We start from the raw sequence: 21330 nt of genomic DNA, 5'->3' as shown, positions 1-21330 counted from the left end.
GTACTTCTTAAGCAATAAGCAGATATATCTAAAGATATCCAAGGCAACACACCCTGCTGAAAAACAAGAGATTACTTTTCTCTCATTCTTGCAGGTAAGTAGCTTCTGAGATATGCATCAGAAGTGGTTTTTGTCCTGATTCTCTCTATATAAGACAGTTAAATGTTGGTAATCTATGGCCATTTTACTCTTCAAAAAGAGTTTCTTTGTAGTCTAATATAAATTGTGTCCAGAAACTTAACGGCATTTCTTGAATGGCTTTAATTTTCCTTACTGTAGTTCCATTGCCTTATGTTGTCTGCCTTCAGTTGTAGAGAATGCTTTATGTGCTTGTTTTTGTTGTCAGTTTGGTTTTGAAACCATGGTGAGCCAAATATAACTGTATTTGTTGCTGTATAGCATAGAACAAGAAGATAGTCTTCAAAAAGCCTCAGATTTTGTGTATAAAGCAAGTTGCGAGATGGGTATTGATCCAGGAGAGGGTTGCCAGTCATTAGGCTGGAGAATAGCCTCGGGAAATCACACAGCCTTGCTGATGACTTTTTTAAGACATTATGGTGAAAGATATTTTGAAGGAAGATTTAAAGTAGATTTGCTAAAATTCATAGAAAATTCCAGTAACTGGACATTGGATGATATGGGTTAGCAAGAGAAAAGGTATTTTTGTTGACTGCTTTGTGCCCAGAGGCTGTTGTAAATCTGAATGTCTGGAATGAAGGATGGTATGTTCAGTGCCATAATGCTTTGCAGGGCCTTGAGAATATAGACAAGTAGCTTCTGCTTGAAATGCCTGAGAAGGGGCTGGAAGAGGTGTGTTGAGAGAGGTGAGCTGATCAGAGAGATAGCCGACACAGATGATCTTTGCAGCTGTCTGAAGAGATTAGATATTAAGATGAGTGCATTTATCTGTATAGTACAGGAAATCGTACTTTTTAAGAGGTGCTGTGAGAAGGAATAGTGTAAGGTTTAAACATAGTTTGGTAAGAGGACACAGAGAAGATGGATAGTGATGCTCAGGTTATGAATGGTTTGAGTGACAAGCAGAGTGGTGGAATTGTCAGCAGTCGTACTTACTGGGGGGAAATTCTAACAGCCGTCTCCAGTTTAAGGTAATGGTATAGCATATGTAAGAGGAGTCTGTGCCTTTCAAAAATAAGCCTCCACCTTCTGTAATGTAAGGAAGTATATTTTCTTTAAAAAAAGCATAAAAATATTGTTCTCATTCTTGTTCGTATTCTTTTATAAAATAGCTTCTTCCATTACCACCTTATACTTTTTTGAATAGGCATTAATTCTGTCAAAAATGAAGCCCACCTTTCAGTATCAAGTTCAATTTTTAAAAGGGGAGGAAAAAAAAGCAACTGACTGAAATGCTGTTACCTTTAGTGTAATTGAGCAAAATATGAACATATCCTCTTTGGTCAGTGCTAGAGTTGATCAGCAGTATCACAGATGAAAACATGCTGCTGGAAATGCAAAGTTGTTTCTGTTAAAATATGCTGTAATGTGGTGAACAAATTCATAGTACCAAAAATAGGGGCCCCTCTATGGTGCTGATTGTGGGATTTATTATTCTGTTATTTAAGGTAATGGTATGTTGCTAGGTCAGGAGAAGGGTCACAGTTCTCAGATATAGCACAGCCTTGAGAAAGACCAACAGTTTCAGAAACTGAAACAATAATATTATTCAGTCTTGCTCATAAGGTTCTAATTTTCTTGAATTATCCTAAGTGTGATAACAGCTTAGTCCTGAAGCACACACAGAAGCTCTGTTTAGCATTCCCAGGCCTCAGAGCAGTTTGTACAGTTGAACTTCCTTCCTTAAAATGGAGAGTTTTATAAAAGCAAATACCATGTTTCTGAGGCATGCTGGAATGACAGTTTTCTCTTTGCAGGTCATACATACAGCAGTGACAAAGTCAGTGTTCCCATGCTGCTTGTGCCATCTACTGACATTTGGGAAAATGTCCATCTAATTGTTCATCAAGATAAAAAGCTATTGGCATTCTTAATTTTGAGGTCATTCTTGACATGACTTGATTATCATGGTCTTGTGGATTAAAATAACACCATTTATATTGTCATTTTGATGTGTCATGGAGAATGACCAGAAAAAATTACTTTTCTTGCAGTTGTACAAAGTCTTGTTCTATTTTGTATAACAGATATTTGGAGATGTTGAGTTTGCTATCTTAATTAGAAGAAAAGGAGTTAGGTCTGTTAATGCTCAATCTGAAGTAGTGAAAAATAGTCACCATTGTTTATTTTACTCTATTAGGTAATTGTAAATACTTTATTCAGATTATTTCTTAGATTACGTAGCTGTCACCTTGAATTCTTCATAATACAGACAGTATTTTAAGGTTGTTTCTATTTTTTTTTCCCAAATGCAGATACCAAATATTTTATTAAAACTACAAGATAAACATGTAAATGCATACTCAGCTAGATTTAGAGATGCTAACATAGATGATCAACTACAGTTTACTAAATTTATCAGATTTAACATGCCATTAAATAATACGGACATAGAAACATTAGATGTCTTTAGGTAAAGGAATTAAAATATTAATTAGCATGCTTGTAGATATCAAAGAATACCAAAAAATCCATGTGTTTTGGGCAGCATGCACTCAAATTGATTGAAAAAGATGTCGATTAAATTAAAGAAAAAAATATTGCCAAAAAACTTAATTGGTTCATGATGGTTTGTATGTCTTTGCTTGAGAAGCAATTGTTAGATCTATTGGTTTTTGTTATTTTTTCCCACTCTCTGCTACTTGCTATCATTTGAGGTTTCAATTGCTTGACATAGAATTGGTGGATAATTAGTAGTGTGGATAACTGTGAAAAGCATATGTGGTAATTTAATTCTTGGTTCTTTCTAATTGTCTGCCCATTGGTAGTTTGCTAGGGTGAGTAGTTTGTTATTCAAACATTTTAAATGGAGAGTACTGTAGAAATAAAAATGCTCTTATTAGTAACATGGTATTGAAAATCAAAACCTTTTAAACAAACAAGCCATTATTTGACAAATCTATCTCCAAAGCCATTGTTCACATACTATAAGGAGGTTGTGAGGGGGAGAGGAAGGGTAGAGTTGGCAGATAGTGTTCATTGTTTATTGTGTCTGAAGATGTGTCACTGCTTTAAAAGATTCTAAAGGTGAATACAATAAAATATGTTGAAATACATCTAACTGGGCAAGTCTCATTTGGTAAAGATAAACATCTAAAGTTAATAGACCTTATGGGCACGTTTATGCTATTAATTAGGGTTGACCTTGAGGTCATTTTGAACCTCAAACGTACAAAGAAATTTTACAGTAAACATTTTAACTTGCCTCCAAGAGTACTTCCTTCTGAGTTTAATGTCTTCTGAGGTTGTTAATCCTGCTGTTTAATCCACTGACTTTTGAAGTGTGCTTAGAACTTAAAGACATGACGCAGTATTTATGCACAGTCTCCCTGTGGTCTCCACAGCTCACTCATTCTAATTCTCTTTTCTGTGACACTTCCATTTTCTGTAGCCAGTGACTAGAGAGAAGGCTGGTTCTTAAGCTGTGGTATACTGTCATCAGAGATGCAAAATATATCTTAGACAAGGAAGAGTGTTCTATAGAACTCTCTCAGGGTCTTAACCCTAAAGTTTGATCTGAAATGTGAGGGTAGATATTTTCATTAAAAGTTTAAATATTTGTTTTGACATTCAAACCTAATAATATACTGCTGAATGTTACCAGACAGTGCTGTTTTCATAGTAGTATGACTTGAAGGATTTGAAGGCTCATCTGGAGACACTTGGCTTTTCTGTTATCAGATTTTCTCACATACTAGTAGATTTGTTCATAAAAGTTCTTCACCTGTCAAAATGTGAAGAAAACTTTAAACTTAGCACCATTTTAATGTGAAAACTTAAAACTTAGCACCATTGTTTGGGTCAATTTATTTTTAAATAGAGACCAGATATCCGGAGTCTTCTCACCTAATTTTACATTCTGTTTTTAGCTTTAATGAGGTGAAATAAATATCTGAATGTCTTCATTTACATAATTTTTCTTCAGGCATATATTTTATCAATACAACAGTTCATTACAATCAAGCTTACGGTTCAGATAATTATTTGTTTCAGTTATTTACTTGCAACTGTAAGATGAAGGATACAAATTGATGTCACACTTTGCTTTGTAATCTGGACAAGATCTAAATAGATGTTCCTAGGCTTGCACCATGTGTAACAACTAATGTATCTGAATTTCTTGATTCTAAATAACACAATGTCATCTCCTTATAATCTTCATGTCGTCTTTTGGGAAAAAAAAAAAGTGCAGTTTAACTTTTCTCAACCATCTATTTTTCTTTTTTTTTAACAGATTTGAAGAACTTGTGAAAAAGTTCAAAGTAGAATATCATGCTGGTGGTTCTACTCAAAATTCCGTTAAAGTGGCCCAGGTTTGTTCTTCCTTGAAAAAGAATTATTGATAACTTGAAGTGTTGAGTTTGTATCAATTTGATGCTTTCTATTGTCTGTGTTTGTCATGAGCACTACTGAGTGCTTGTGATTCTGTTGCTCAGGATATGCTTGTATTTTTTGACATGATTTATTTTGAGGTTGTGCTCTTCATTCCTTTCATACACTTTCTGTTAAAGTTATAGTTGCAACTACTGTGTACCTAGGAGTGGAAGAGAGAGTTTTAAGGAAGATTGAACCAAGCTTTTGTCAGAAGTGTATGGTGGAAGGATAAGAAGCCAGGACAAGATCCCTAGCTGCAGTTAGGAATCTTCCAATGATGAGAAAAAAGTCACAATGAGAATTCAACACAGAAGTTGTTGAATTCTGTTCTTGGAGATTTTCATAACTTAACACAATGAGTCCTTGGGCAACCAGATCTAAATTTGAGGCTGCCGTGCTTTGAGTGGTTGGTTGGACTAGAGACCTGCAGAGGTCCCTCCTAGCCTGCATCATTCTGTGATTCTAACAACATTTATCCTGTTAGAACTTGAAAAGTTTTTTTACATAAGGATAATGATTCTGGCTATGGGTATTATGAATAACAGTAATGATGAATTGGATTTCAGGTATATTAATTTTTCTTTACCTAAAGCATGCCTTTTGTCACAATACTCTTAAGCATATACACCTCTGTGTGTGTTTTTTTGGATTGCAATAAATGTACAAATCCTGTAAATAAAAATATACAAACTGTATTTATATAGTTTCTGTTAATGATCCTGTCTTATTAACTTCCAGAATTCCTGTATAATTAAAATTTACTGCCCCATAGCATTAAATACACGTTTGGAAGAAATTAAGTTATAATTTAACTAAGGTTGTCCCCACCAATAAAAAGGAAAAATTTGTTATAGTGATAATTGCTGCTCCTTTGTACAAAATAGTTGCTGCTTCTTTACTAAAGTTTTCATTTTCTGAAACCCCAAATGTCTTGAAAATATTTGTGATAAAGATATTTCACAACAGAGAGAAATCTAAGTTGCATGTGTGTTATTGTATATAGCTTGTAGTTCTGAAATGGTTAAGTTTTTAAATACAAACAGTTTGCAGAGCTTTTTTGTTTGTTTCTTTGGTTTTTTACTATGTGGTCAAGCCAATTTTTTTCTTCTGATACTTTAAAAAAAACCCTATTCTTCAGGAGGGCTGAAGCTACTGGATTAATTCTGTGTTAGTATGACTGTTGCTTAACCTGTGGGAACGGTGTAGAGATGGTGTCTCCTCCATGACCGCTGATTAGAGGTCAGCTTTTTGGGAGTTCTGCAGCTGTTTATTAGTTCAGAGGCCTGAAACTCTGCTTTCTTTCCTACATCAAGATTAAGGAGATTTAGAATCAAGTGCATGTGGCAGACTCAGAATTTCTAAACTTTGAAGTGTTCAAGAGCCAAGGATTTTAGTTCCATCTCTTCTTGAAGTGACCTGTGGCATCAGCTAATTTATTAGTAAACTATGTCTCGTGCTTAACTGTCTTTTCAGTCCAGGTATTTTTCAATAACCATACTATGAAGTATACGGAACCTATACAGTCAATGAAATAGGCGAAATTTCGATCAATGAAATGTAGAGTTTTCTATGTCAATGCTCCTTTCTTATACTGAGCGGGTTTTGTCAGTGAACTTTTACTTTACCTTGGCTCAGAGCTGGGAGCCGCATTCAACTCCAGTTGCCATCTGGAATTGTATTTGTCTCCAGAAGGGTTGTCATCTCCTAGTTTTTGTTTCAAATAAGATGAAACTTCAAACAGTTGTGCATGAATAACATAACATTACTAAGAGGCTTTAAAAAGAAGGATGGGAGGGTGAGAGAGAGAGAGAAAAGAGAATTCTGGAAATTTGAAAGAAGCTGTTATTCTGTAAGCTTTTAGCAGAAGTAAAAAATGTGAGGATAGGTAGATAGTTTAAACCAAAAATTAAACTAGAAATTCTGGAAGAATTTATACAGCAGTATTCATTGGCATATTGGAGAGAATGAGTGTGTAAATGATCTTAGATCTGAATAACTTAAACTTATATTTATTTGTTGAAAGTAACAGGATAAAGAAAAGACTGATTCAAGAAGTCTGACTGGTGGTTGAGAAGTAAAGGACCAATAAATAAATTCAGATCTCTGAGGTAGACACACGCTTTCTCTGGGGGAAGACATATGGTGAAGAAATCCTGAGAATACAACTCGTATTAATTTCTCAACCTGTGTTACTTTATGGGAAAAGCTTGAAAAAGTATGCTAAAAGCTGAGAGATATAAACCAAAAAGTTTGTTTCAGCTGTTTAGAAGTTGATGAGAAATAATGGCATGTTAAAGAAAACCATCCTTGGAAGCCTGACTGCAGTGGAATACCTGTCTGAGTTGGATGGTTGGAAATTAACAAATGGCCTCTGAAGTTTGGCAATTACTTTTTAAAAGTTAATTTCTGAGTGGTAAGAGTATTAAGGAGTGTGGTAGGAAAATTGGAGAGCAATTAATAATGGAATAGAAAAAAGGGAAGAATTTAAGAAGCAACTTAATTTAGTTGAGTTAGTTGTTTCAAATAGTCTGCTGCTTTAAAGGTCAGAAAAACACTGCTGAAACAAAAACACCAAAAGGCAAAATGGGTGGGGAAATTTATGGTATGTAATGTGTTTAAAAAGGAAAAATGGTGTATGGTGATCATCACTTCTGTTACACAAGCTCATATATTTTGGATATATGATAGTGGGATCTACTCAAGAAAGACTATGTCTCTGTTCTTGAAAAAAGCCTGAATTTAAGTTAACAGATGATTATGTCTTGGAAATACTAATTCATATTAGGAGAGGTATAGTGACAGAGTGTTTGAAGAAAGTAGAGACAGAAAAGCATGTGAGGGAAAAGACCAAACTGAGAGGATAGGAAATAAGTAATCTGGAAAGTGAGAAACAGTATAAAAATCTCAGTATTGCTCTGATTCTGTGTCATTGTCCTGTCCTTGTTTCTTCCTTACCAATGTGCTTTTCCTCGTCCACTCTGGTCTTTCTTGGGTGCAAATTTATTCACCCGGTAAAGAAAAGATGGCTAACCAGAACAGACTGAGTACTTCTAAGGCCTTAAGGAAAAGTCATATTGAAATAAGTATCTTTTAAGACTTTGGTACTGAGTGGAAAACCATAGACAGACTGTAAAGAATGGGGAGAAGGGAAAGGAATAATGTTAAAGGGCTTTCCTAAAGTGCAGTACAATGCAGAAAACAATTGGAAACCAGATTAATGGTAGAAATGCAGGTGATGCACTTCTATAGGTGCAATGTCACTAATAGACACAGTTGTTTGGGATTTTTTTTCCTTAACCCACCGGTAGGGGAGTGTTAATAACTTTGTTGGTCCAGGCTTTAATCAGGCTTATTCACTGAAAATTGCTTGATAGTACTTTGGAAAATGAGGACTATAGATGATGAGCTGAATTGCAGTTGTTTAGTTTCTGGGATAGAAACTAAAGTTGAACTTTCCTGTTTCCTTTAGTGACCTTGGCATTAGAATTATCCTTTTATACTAACTTCCAGTTTTGCTCTGTGTTTAAAGTTGAAGTTATGATGCACGCTTAAGAACAAGGAGGAGAGTGGGGGTATTATCAAATTGAAACTGCAGTGTGCTGCTCTGACCTTTACTTGTCTCATTAAATTTTGGCTTTATATCTAATATGATATGTGACATCTTGCTTTAATCTGAGCTCTTGCAATCCCTCCAAATGATTGGATCCATTATATTAAATCTATAAAATATGCATACATGTAACTGCATGCAGTTCATAAATAATGTATTGTTTTAGAGTTCTGCCAACAATCTAAATTCAGATTTGTGAAGACAGTATTTTACTACTACTCAACTTCCTTCTGTAATTTTAATTAAGACTGTGCCTGTCTAGCAACAGACATTGATCTGGAAGGAAAAATAAATCTGAATCTTTTAATAGGGGTTATGACTTGAAAGTATCTAAAACAGATAGCACACATGTGCAGAGAGGACAAGCATTGCTGACCAGCCATATTTGCATGATTTTTATCAATGTTTATTTTGACTTTTGAGTGCTGAGGTTAGAACTGCAAGAAGTAGTCTTTGAAGTTTTATCTTTCTAACTCAAGTGCTAGATTTCAGGTCTGAGTTGATGGAATTTTATAACTTGGATTTTAAACAAAACAATTTTGGCAACAAACAACACACTTTTGTTCTTGTTTTTCTGGAAGTGCATATGAAGGATGCCACATTCTTCATCCTCAGAATGGGTGCTCTTGGTTTATGCTCAATTTCTTAATATCTTATTTTCATTCTAACAATTCTGCTATTGCTGTGGATCTAACTTAGCAGTTAGAGCATGCTATATTCTATCATTTATGCATCCTCAGAATTGTGAAAGTCTTGTTACACAAGTTTTATTACTAGTGATGTCATGTGAACTTGGAAGAACATAGCTCGACACATTACAAGTTGAATTTGTGGGACTAGCAGATAAAATGAAAATGTAAGTTAGAATTCTTGGGAAGCTTTCTATATAGGTACTCTTGGGACTTCACAATAATGTTTTATAATACACACCTCCAAATCGTAATGTCTCCCTGTTTTTCTCTGCACTACCTCTTGCTATCTAATTGTAAGCTTTTGGGTTTTTGTGGTTGTACAGCATTTTTGCAAAAAGCCTACATACTGCTCTTAGATACTTTAAAGAAGCTTGGTTTTAAATGAGAGGATGCATTTGTTTACTCTTAATGTGTTGATTTGAGTGACTTTTAAATGAGGGATAACACTAAGAGAGAATGATATGATAAATTTTATTGTACACTTGAGTCCCACTGTCTTCGTACATAAGGGAAGTATGACACTTTCCCAGTATCAGCCTATATTTCAAGGGTTTGTAACTTGATCCCAGTTTTTATTCTTCAATGATGAACGTGATCTGTTAATCGAAAGTGATTGTGCTTTTTTTTAGCATTCTAATAAACTGACAAGTTTGAGAATTTAATTTTGAAAAATGAACAGATTCATGCTTTTTTATAAAAAATTATATGTGCTGAAGGCTTAGTTGTGTTTTAAATTTTTACTATTTGTTATGTGAGTGATTAGCCAAACATTGGATTTATATTACACATATGTGTCTACTGGGTGATGTCATGTTTAATCCAAAAATAGTCTGTAAAATTAAAAATCCAGCTATGAAAAATACTTGCAGGCAGAACTGCAGTTTTTAAAGAATATAAGCTGTAATCTTGTGCACATACAACTAATTTCACTGCAACTGGTTCCATGCTTTTAAAATTAAGTTTGTATATATTTGATAAGTAGTACCCTTGGTTAAACACTACTTATTGTATGTAATCTACAAAGTCCATCACACATTAGCTCTTCAGTGTTCAGTTACTTAGTGATTTCTTCCTTACTTTCCTATCATTCTATATAAATTAACATATATCTAATGAATTAATGTTTTCCTCATTTGTGAACATTTCTGGATTACTTGTACACAATTGATTAGACTGAAGCATAGCAGGAAGAAAGGTTTGTCTTGGGAGCAGGCCTTCAAATCAGGGAGGTCACCCCAAGCATACTCTCAATTTTTTATGTTGATGCCACTTTGCAGGACCCGTCATTTTTTTAATGGAATCCATTATGCCATCAACTAGAAATGTTCTCTGTTCTGCTTATTGTGTGCTTAAATTCACTTATGCCACAAATGAGTTTTCTCCAAAAGCTGTTTCTAGAATAGTGCTTCCAGAAAATGCAAACAATTCCCCTAAACAACTTTTTCCTCCTACTTAGTGAAGTAGAGAACATTGAGCTCTGTATCTTTCTAGTGACCAAAAGGAAATGGGTTTTGTTTTTTTTCCGAGAGAGGTAGGCTCTGTTCTTTCTGAACCATTTGGATCAGAATCTCAAATTCCTCAGTTAGTTTTGGTCTTATTTGGCCTTCATTACATCACCCTACTCAGATGGGGCTTGGTGGCCCCGGCAAACATGTGTTTCCAATATTTTCAATAGTTCAAGCCAGCTTTCAAGAAAAAGTATGAAAAAGCTCTCAACCATTTTCTGTTTGGTATGGTTTAATAAACTTAGGGGTACAGCCTCATCATCTCTGCCAGAAAACAATCCTAAGGCATGTGTTTCCTTCTATACCAGGTCCTGCATGTTTCTGCTGGGAGACCATGCTGGTAGAAAGCTACCCCAGTGACAACATGGGCACCCAGTGCTGTCCTGCAAGTGCCCATGCTTGCTTCTCAAGCCTATTCAATGTAAAAGAAGATAGAGAAAGACTTAGGACTTAAAGCTAAATTTTTCTTATTTATACCTTGCTAAAGTTTCTTTGATACTAGCCAGTAAACAGAATCTCTTATTAAACATCTATCCCTAGTGCTGTGACTGGTCCTAATGAGTGAGACCTGTACTTGGTGAAGAAATAACAAACGATGCCTCAGTGCTGACAAAGATAGTCATGTAAGTTTGTCTCTCTGGAAATGCAGCAATGGCTCTTCCCACTGTTGCAAAGACCATGTCTGACTGATAGTGTCATAGTGGACATTATCACATGCCAGTGACATCAGTTTCCTAAATTGTTTATTCTCTCAAGCACACTCTTATCATTCATGTGTGTTTCCAAATTAGCCAATGTCAAACAGCATGGTGATGTGTCTGTGCTTCTGACAGAACAGCCAGCCTTTCCTCTTCAGAATTATAACATGCAGCCTGGGAAACTGGTGTAATGCCTATGCTGATTGGTACAGATATCTGAGAAATTCTGTAATATCTGATGAGCTGCCTAGATTTTTTTGGAAAGCCTTACAGAAGATTGCTAGACCTTTCACTCCACTGTACCTAAGATCAATTTCAAAGCCTTATTCAGAGCTACCTGGAACAGTTCAAAAAAGCAACAAAACCACTTTATCGTTATGGCAAACTCTGCAAAATTCTAAGCAAATTTCCCCCAGGTTACAAAGCTGCATACTTCTCAAGCTTTTTTGTGCTTGTGAAGGGAGCCCATACATTGTTTCTGTGGTTATGTGTCAGATGTTGAAAGTAAATGGTGCAGCAGTGTGCTGGAGGACCTGACTTTTCAAGGTTACTGATAGTGAGCTTTTTTCTGCACACTGGTACTGGTGGCATATCAGGAGTAACTCTGTACAACTCTCTGTGTGTATTCATAGGCCTGGGAATATAGTTTCAACAAATATCAGGATGGTCAGAAAATGTAGCTCCAAAGAGCCTGTGGCATTTTTTCAGATTCTGCAATGCCAGGTCCCTAAATTTGTCCTTTTGAAAAGGAGTCGGTTTCAGTGACACCATTGTCAGTTACAGCAGACTTTGTTATGAGACAGATGGTAACTGTTAAGCATTGCAAGACAAATGTCCTTATGTGCATCATTTTGGCATGGAATCGAGTGGCTGGCTGCTGGTCACATGGACTTGCCTGTTTGATGCACCAGAAGCATATCTACTTATTTCTTCAGGTCTTGTCTCTGCCAGCAACATTAATAGGATTGTGGGAAGAATGTCTTTGAAATACGTCACATCAAAATCACTTTAGAAAAACAGCAGAAAGAGTTGTACAATTACATTCCCCCTAAATCCATTCAGACAGAACCTTGAAACTCTCTCCTCAGTGTGTTTGAGTGAGCTTCAGAGTGCTTATGCAGCCTCTGTTCTTCTATTCAAAATTGTTAATTTATTTAAATGATTAAAGACTGTTCTCATATTCCAGACTAATCAAACATCAGTCACCCACATGGAATCAGAAGGCACTTTCTAAATGGTAGCAGTTGGCCCTTCCTGGGAGTGCAGTTCAGCTGCCTGCTGCTTGACTCGGCTTCTATGCCTGTTTAGCTATGTTAGCACTATGTTTTAAAGCTGTAAAAATTTGTCAGTTTTTTTGAAAGCAATGAAGGAATTTGGGCTCTGTCCCTAAGCTAATGTCCAGCTGAATGAGTGGACTCAAAATTCATTGTTTTTGTTTTCCCCTGAGCCAATGCCATCTCTAACTTGTAAGACATGCTATATATGAGAATGAGATTAATTAGCACATTCCCTAGTTTATGTTTATCCTGAAAATAAAGATGTTTCTAGGTAACACAATAATTAGTGCAGGCAGGGATTTATTCTGAAGAAATAAACAGCTGAAAGTATCAGTGAGTCACATTTAGGAGACCTGCTTCTAAGAATGCCATGCTGTGAACCCTCTAACCTTTTTGTAGGCAAGTGACAATGGGACTTTCTCAGAACCATGGGCTCTTCTCCCATCCTCACACATGCCACAGTATTGGGACTAACTGAACAATATTTCAAGTATTTTTGCTTTTCTTTCTACCAAGTCACTATAGGTTTGCCCTAGAAAACAAACAAGTAAACTTGTTTGCTTCTACACACAGTTTTAAATTTTCAATTTTTCTAATAAGACCACCATTCTGATTTAGTAAGACTACTTTAGGAGTTAGATGTGAACATTTTAGAGTTGAATAGTACTTACTAATAGAAGATATACTTTATATTACATACTAGTCTGTGTAAGAAGAGTTAAATTTAGATATCCTAGGAAAGTTAAATGGCTACACAAAATTATACTGAGTTTCTTCATGATGTTACAGTCTGACAAAAGAATTAAGAAAATTATTTACTCTTATTCTGTTAACAGTAGCATTAATGCGTTGAGATGTATTTGTAAACCCTAGGAACACAACTCTTTCTTTCACTGTCACTATAGTACAAATGTGCTATTAAGCTGGTTAGTTCCTCTTTTAAAAGATACAACCTGAAATCGCAGTGAGCTCATATTCTTAGTTTGTGAATAAATTTTATAAAAGGATTTAACAAAAACCAACAACAAACAACAAACCAACAAGCTTTCCAGAGCTCACTTGGACTCTGAGTTGAGCTGGGATTTTCTGCCTTTTTCATTCATCTTATGTGGAAGAAAATCTCTGTGACTAGATTAATTTCATAGTTTGCAGTAGACGATTATTAAACAAAGAAGGAAACTTGTTGACATAAAGGTTTAATATTGTTATTATTAATTGTTCAAGTTTTTAAAACACTTTGTGTACAAGTTGAGACTACAGTGGGTGTGATTGATCTTTTAAAAAAGCTAACTTTTGTGTGGCCTCAGCAGTTGTCACCTATGATCTCAAGATGGATCAGCTTATTCTGTAACAGCTGCTAAATTGCTGGAACCTGCAGGCTGAAATACTAAGAGAAAATGGGTGCTAGTTTATTTTAATTTACCAGGCTGTCAGCTGCAGTAGCTCAGTAGATATGTCATGAGCAACAGAATTGTTCCTGCTGTGAGGGCAAGGGTTCCTGGGAAAGGGATCGGTAGTCTGCTGGTTAAACACCACTAAGCTCTCCTATGGAAATTTGTTCCTGGTCATAAGTCAGGGCTCTGTGCCTAGATGAGAGCCCAGAAAATCAGTTCTTCCTCTCTAGGGATACACGCTACAGAAATCTGGATGGGTCATTCTCAGGGGTGTCCAGCTATGTCTGTAAGGGCCCCTGCCCTACTGTGGGAGGCAATTTGATCTCAGATTATTGCATCTTCAGTTCATGAATATAGCTAATGAGAATTGCAAGGTAGTCCAGAATTCAACATTCATCTAATTACAGTAACCTAGGAATGTGAATCCTCAAATTGATTTTTCTAACGGTTGTCATATATGAAATGCAGATATCTTGATAACATGGTGATATATATTACCTTTTAAAATTGCTGTGAAAAGTTGCTAAATACTACTGCTTATACACCCCCCCCCTTTTTTTTTTTTTTTTTTTTTGGTAAATGAGTTTAAATGGTAATGCATCTGATTAACCAAATCTAGAAATTTAGGGATTGCCTAGTTAAATCACTGTGAAGTTTTCTTCAAAGATTATTTTCAAAACTTGATTGAATTGAAATATTCAGAATGCAAAAAAGTTAGCACTGCAGGAATACACTTATATTACAATTATATCGTAACACTAAACTAAATTATGTCATTAATTGCATTTTTTAAACATGTGCTTACAAAACATTAAAAGTCTGTTTTTCAAAATTGTATTGAAATTTTACAGCTTTTTCTCTTGTCCAGTGTTAGTGGCCCATAAGAGACAGGTCTTTCTGATGTTTTAGGGTCATGGAACTAAAAGCTCGCATCTCAGAAATGACAAAAGGAACCAGTTCTGGAGAGCAAAAGGAAGTAGGTCTCATTCTTTTGAGGGAGTCTTAACATATAAAAGTGAGGAAACACTGAGCTACCGAAGGCAAAGGAATTATTCTCAAATAAGCATTTGTCCAAGTATTTGCATAGTTACCTTGTTTTTTCAGAACCATTCCTAATGAACAAAATTCTTTATTTTTTAATTTACAAGCTAGTCCATGACCCTTTAAACTGGGCAATTTATCAAGTTTTGCAAGGATTATCAGTGAAGATACATCTACTTTTCAAATGCTTTGCTGCAGCTCTGTAAAAAAAAATCTGCATACCTTATTTTTCTACTAAGTACATTCTGGGATCCAGAGCATATGATCTGCCATGAGCCAGGACCAATGGGTCACAAAATAAGGGCAAGTTGGTAGGAATGAAAGGAAAATTTTCTCTTTCTGCTATCTTATTTCTGGTATGGATGGATAATGGCTTTAGGTATGACAAATACAATTTTTTCAGAAGAACTAACTTGATTTAAAAAACTGTAGCAATGACAGTTTTTAAATTTACATACATAATGTAAATTTGAGCTTTGTGCTGGGAATGCTGCTGTGAAGTAGACCAAGTGTGATTTTCTGTGACAATCTTAACTGTGCTAGAATTTTAGACTAGATGACTCAAAGCTGCCCTGCTAAAAATAAAGCAGGTTTCTGTTTTAAAGTCTGAGCTGTACACATACAGAATACATATGCAAATTAAAAAAAAGTGAGCTTCTGTGTATGACAGATTTTTGATGGTATTTTATTTAACTCTGACATACAGTTCAAAGGTTTAAGATACTGAGAACTAAGGTACTTAAAAGATAACTGTGACCTGGTCATAGTAAGTTACCTGTCTAAGAGATCCCTATGTCAATAGCTTTAATATTTTTTAGAAAGAAAATAAGCTGTATGCAGCAATTGATGAGGCAGCACAGGCTTGACATCCAGGTTTCCTTTTGTTAAATACTGTGGACAAGTTAAATTTTAGAATCAATTTAAAGGTTAATAATTAAATTCTAAAGCAGCTTCACTTACAAAATGGAGAATGGCATGGCATGCTTTATTAAAAAGATTGAGGTATAGTAGTTGAGTATGTATCAAGTCAAGCAAGCAAGAACACATATCAAATAATTATTTTTTAATTGCAACATGATGAAATGCGATGGCATTTTGGGTTCTTGGGTTATTTTTTTAGATCTTCTCATTTTTCCCATCCATTCTTTAAAACATATTGATGAATTTTTTTTTAATCCTATCAAGGTGAGTTTTAATTATTCTTTAATTTTTCTGTAAGCCATAGAACCATAGACAATCATCTGGCCTGTGTTCTTCCCAGATTTTTCTCATTTTATTAGCATCATGAGAAGTGTCTAGTCTTTAGAATGCTTTTAGACAGCTGAAAGCAGCATTTTGACTACCAAAAAATAAATCTTTTGTTCAACCAAATACACAAAAACTTTGTTTATATAACTCATGCTCTGAACTGCTGTCTGACCACTGAAGTTGAAGTTCTCTTTTATGGTGTGTCCAGCTTAACATGAAACGACCTCTTCCACTTATCACAATCCCGTTCCTTGCCTTTTTTTGTGAGCATGTGAAAGATGCCAAATGTTCTAAAAAGTACTAGTTCTAAAGCTATGTTTTAAAATGATATGGGTGAGGCAGATTAAATAAGGTTTAAAAACAAATCCCACCCTTCTCCATTTTTTATAGGGCTTTTTTAATGGTTTTGCTCGCTAGTTCAGGAACTTCAGATTGCTTCTGACACTAGAAAAATTGTGCAATTTGCTCTTCACCCCCAGATCTCTGCAAGTGTTTGCTTTGGATTTCTTCTCTAACACAAACTCACTGTATCTCTTAGGAGTCTGTAGTCTTCCCTTGTTCTCCAGCTTTCTTGTTGCCTTACCTTTCTGTTTTCCACATCCTGATTTTAAGAAGGGAGGATCCCTTTTTTTCAAGGGAGCTGCTCTAGGTTATTTTCAGAAAGTAGGAATATCCCTCCTCTCCTAACAGAGGGACTCAGTGCAGTGGCAGGATGTCATATACTAGAAGTTTTCCTTTTTATTTTAACAGTCTGCTTAGGGAATAGCTGGTGGCTCTTTGAATAGTATAATACTTGGTATTTCATTAATAAGGAGTTTGTCAGGTGCTGCTTGGTCTGCCAAGTATCATGACCCACTGTCCTTATGGAAGGAATTAGTTCCAAAACTCTTGCTTTGTTGCTTTGATTTTTGAGTATGTTTGGGAGTGTTATGGTAGGGCATAGGGTCCAGCCTGTCCTATAGGATCATGCTTGAATTGTAGACATCCACATCTCTTTTAAGGAGACCAGTAGTACCTTTTTTTTATAACATAAAATTTAAAAATCTAATATAGAGGAAAATGAAAACCACTTGATGCTTCTGTATCTTTCTCTATGTACTTAGCTTTTAATTTATGAGGAATTTGTTTCAGAAACAGATGGAAGGACAATTCAAAAAAATACCCATCTTGTGCCATTGTTGTGTGGATCTATTTCACTTGACCCTTCCATTAGGTTGGCTTTGGATGCGGGTAAGCATTCATTTTAACAGAGCTAATATTAGGGGTGTAATCAGAGGAGTAATGAAAGAAGAGATGGACAGCCTTCCCACAGTCATTTTCATTATTTATTTGGCTCACAGCTCAGAGGTCCAAATGTTGTTGCTACTCTCAGGAGCAGTGATACCAAACTGAGTTTGGTAACTGTATTATGGGAAATTACGTCTTTGTTGCGTGCACTGTCATGTGTGGAGTCTTTCAGACCTCTGTTTTCTTCTCCATGGTAGTTAGAATTCACATCAAACCCCAGGGGGTTATCAAATGTTGCCAGTATGCAGGCATGAAATAATTGTATGTTTCCTTTAAATCAGTGCAGGGAGCATCATCTAAAAGCTTCTGAGATATCTGAACATAAGTGAAATGCAATGTATTAGGACTGAAATTAGTGTAGAAGTGATACCAATGGAAAGATGAAACCCTTGCTAGAAGTTAGTGCTTAAAATACTGTGCTTTGTTAAAAGTTATGTGCAGCTTATGATCCTCTTCAGTCTAGGAGAGAGCTTTTAAAAGTTGCTTTTTATTGGCTACAAGTCTGTGCTGTTACTCTGACAGATACAGATCTTGAGACTCGCATGCTTGTTTAACAATCGTGTACTTGGAAAATATGTGAGGCTTAAAATAACGCTCTCTGGTCCAGAATGTGGCAACTTAAGGTTGAGCTGAAACTTTAGTTCTAAACTGTTTCTAAATTGCTTCCCATTACATACTGAAACTGGCTCCAGAGCATGGTACTAAATATCGAAGCTGACTGGATTACCTAGGGGGCTGTGTATCATTTAGCAGTAAAGATCTCTCTCACAAGGGCTGTCCTCTTCAGAAACAGGGGAGCTATTAAAAATAACAGCTGCAAAATCAGGAAACTAGTAATAAGATTTGGATATACAAGAAAGTAATTTATAGGTATGAACTCTTATCTTATACATCCTAACAGAGGACAAATGAGTCAAATCAATGTAAAGCAATAGGTTTTACGAGCATATTATATCATTTCCGAATATGGTCTAGATTTTTTTCCTGATGATTGGCCCACAGAAACTTTATTCCCAGGGAAATTAGTGACCTCAGATCTTACTGCCTTCTGAATCACCTGTAAACTTTCAATGGTGACAATAAATCCAGGACGGATGAAAGAATGTGTGATTTCCATCAACTGCTTTAGTTTGTATGGATATACCATAGTTATGTGTGGCCATAAATATTTGAATTGGAAAGAGAGCTTATTTTCATGTACAGCTGAGTTACCTCTGTAACTTTCATGTACAGCTGAGGAACAATGAGTTACCGAGGTGGCACAAGTCTTCAGGGTCTAAAGTAGTTGCTTGTCTTGCTTTGACCTATGGCCTTTGTTCAAAATTGTATCAGAAATATGAATGAGACAAATGCTTTCTGATTCCCTCTCCTTTCCTACCCTATTGCATTGTATCAGTATCTGATGGAAATTACAGCTCCTAAAGAGCGTTGAGTGGCAGGGCACAGATAGTCTTCATTGATAAAGGCACATTCTAGAATCTTTCTTTTCTAAATCATTCAGTGGCATTTTTTAGCCTGAATTTGCAAACTGAAGCATATTATATGAAAGAGACTGCTTTAATTATTAAGTCAAATACTTTAACTTCATTTCAATGCAGTATATTTCTCTGAATTTCATGCAGTATCTAGTAGCAGGAGATAATTGGATGCTATGCATTAGAAACTTTTAGTGCAAAACCTTCAGTGGTGATGATTTCAGTCAAGTTAGATTTGGACTGAAGCACATGTATGTGTATGTAATGACAAGCATAATTACTGCTACTAGTTATGCTCAGGTTTTAATTTGCAGGAAGGAAATATATTAAAAGGTATTAGGATGATAAAAGCAGCAGTGTGCGCTTTTTGCTTTCACAAATTAATGGCCATGTAAGAGGAAGCAATATGTAAAAATGAGAGCCCATTTTTGTATCTTTGTGTTTATTTGCTTCAACTCTTTTATCATGCTGGTTTGAATTCCAGACCTCTGTGATCTTTTTTTACTCTTTCATTGACATGAATGTTGATGCCTTTTCAGTAACTATTTATGATAATGGCCGTTTCATTTCTTGCTTTCTGTGGAGTAACATGACTACAGATTTAAGTGTAAAGCAAGATAAATGTAGTAAAGAGTTCAGACAAGACTGAAAGACAACTGAAGGGAAAATAAGGATTGATTTTTTAAATTTTTTTTTTCTAAAAACCTGTACCTTTAGAAATACTTAGCTCTACAGTTGGGCTAGAACATAAAAATAGTTGTTCCTGGGGAAGTGTAAAGTCTTTGGTAGAATGCTGTCAGGCAGTTGTATTTTACCTACTTTCACTTTGACCTTTTTAGTCTGATTCTATACCTGTCTCAGTAAATCGAGTTGCATGTGCACTCATCAGTTTCTGATCAAAGTGATGGTGGGACAGGAAATACTAGGTGAGAAAAGCGAGCTTTTACTGTAGAAATAGCCTCTCTTTCAAACTTGCCCAATAACTTCTTAGAAATAAAAAGATTTACTATTGGGATTGGTCTACAACACTACAAAATTTCTCAAAAATTTTCCTTGGTTTGGTATCCTCTTTACTTAAGCATGCATATCACCATTGACTGACATAATTTGTGATACTAGAGCATAATTATTTAATGACAGTAGCAGCTCAACTTGAATGTACTCATAGGTTATGGTTTCTTAGGTAATGGAACAAAACAGTTGCATGTTTTTATTCAAATCTATTGCTATCTTCCCTTTAAAAACTGTTGGTGTTTCTTTAATAGGAAATACAATAAAACATCTTGAGAACACATGTAACAGATTTTCAGTGTGGATCTACTTGCTGTCCTTGGTCTAGTATGTTGTGTCTAGGTGTTGTAACAGTTTCACATCTGTGATTGATCTGTACATGGCATGTGGTTCATTACCTAGACACCAAGCCATTAAGGTGAGGCTTCCAGCTGGGATACCTTTGCTTTTGTTGGTAAATTCTGGCCTTTAATGCATGTTCTGAGTTGTTTACTTTGTATCATGTTTTCTTGGTGTAAGTTCAAAACTCAAAAGCAGTGGTATTTTGGAGATTATGTGTGTAAACTGAATTTGAGACAATACTTTTGAATTACAGCAAATAAGCATCTGTAGAAACTCTTAAATTTTCACTGGGACCAATATACTAAAAAATTGCATTTAAAAATGCAAAAAAATTTATTATGTCAGTACTTTAAGTGGTTGTTTTTATCTGAATAAATAGAATACAATTGGTTTACAAGTATGTGTTGTAAGAACAAATGAGTTGTTATGCACCTGCTATCAAGTCTTCCTTCATTCCTGTGAATTTCAGGAAGTATCAACTCATTCTTCAAAAAAACATTGTTTTGAGATTGTACTACAGATAAAAATCCATAAACTATAAAACCCCATGCCAAAATATGAGCCACCTTGATCAGATACTGATTTAATTTCATTACTCCAGTCTTTCATGAAGGAAGTAATGAGTCCTAGTCAGCAGATACTACACTTCTAGTAATGTAACTTAAGATGATGAATGTCAGGGCAAATTTTTTCAGTTTGGGGCTTTAGAAATTGAAACTGAAATGCAGGATAGATGAGTAGTTAAATATCTCATTCTAAAAATGAACTGGAACATAAAAATTTAAATATCATCTAACAGCAATGAAATTTTAAGTTAGGTTTGCTTTAAAAGCCCTTTTCAGGAATTTTTAGGTAGCTTTTTATGTATTTCAATCTTGTTAATTTCGGCATTACAAAAATGTAACTTCAAAGTTGGAAACTTGGAACTGACAATACAGGGTTTGATTATTCAGAGAATTGTTTTCCTGTTACTCTTCCCTCTATTTCTTAGGGTTTTCTATCAATATAAAACATAGTACTTCCTAACATGGGCATAAGAATCATAAATTTATCCAGACTTTAAAGCACCTATTTACTAGAGGAAGACATATCTCTGTGGATTTGAGGAAGAAAATATAGAGAAGTTTTTTTCTTTTCCTCTGTCATATAATGAGGTTTCACTGTATTTTGTGACTCTTCACACTCTCAGCTTTGTTAGCAAATACTCTTTCCTTCCTATGCAATGCTTAAAGATTTCA

General features: G+C 35.3%; 1 protein-coding gene across 5 annotated transcripts in view; it reads left to right on the top strand.

The window, feature by feature from the left end:
- ADK (adenosine kinase) overlaps window positions 1–21330 on the top strand; it is a 295940-nt gene that overhangs the window by 77314 nt on the left and 197296 nt on the right. For all 5 annotated transcript variants that reach the window (XM_074907206.1, XM_074907208.1, XM_074907210.1 and 2 more), the window contains one exon: window positions 4373–4451. In XM_074907206.1, the coding sequence (XP_074763307.1) occupies window positions 4373–4451 (79 nt within the window). The remainder of the gene's footprint in view (window positions 1–4372; window positions 4452–21330) is intronic.

This window comes from Athene noctua, chromosome 5 (genome assembly GCF_965140245.1).
Source record: "Athene noctua chromosome 5, bAthNoc1.hap1.1, whole genome shotgun sequence".
NCBI lineage: Eukaryota > Metazoa > Chordata > Aves > Strigiformes > Strigidae > Athene > Athene noctua.
This window is presented reverse-complemented; position numbering and strand designations above follow the sequence as displayed.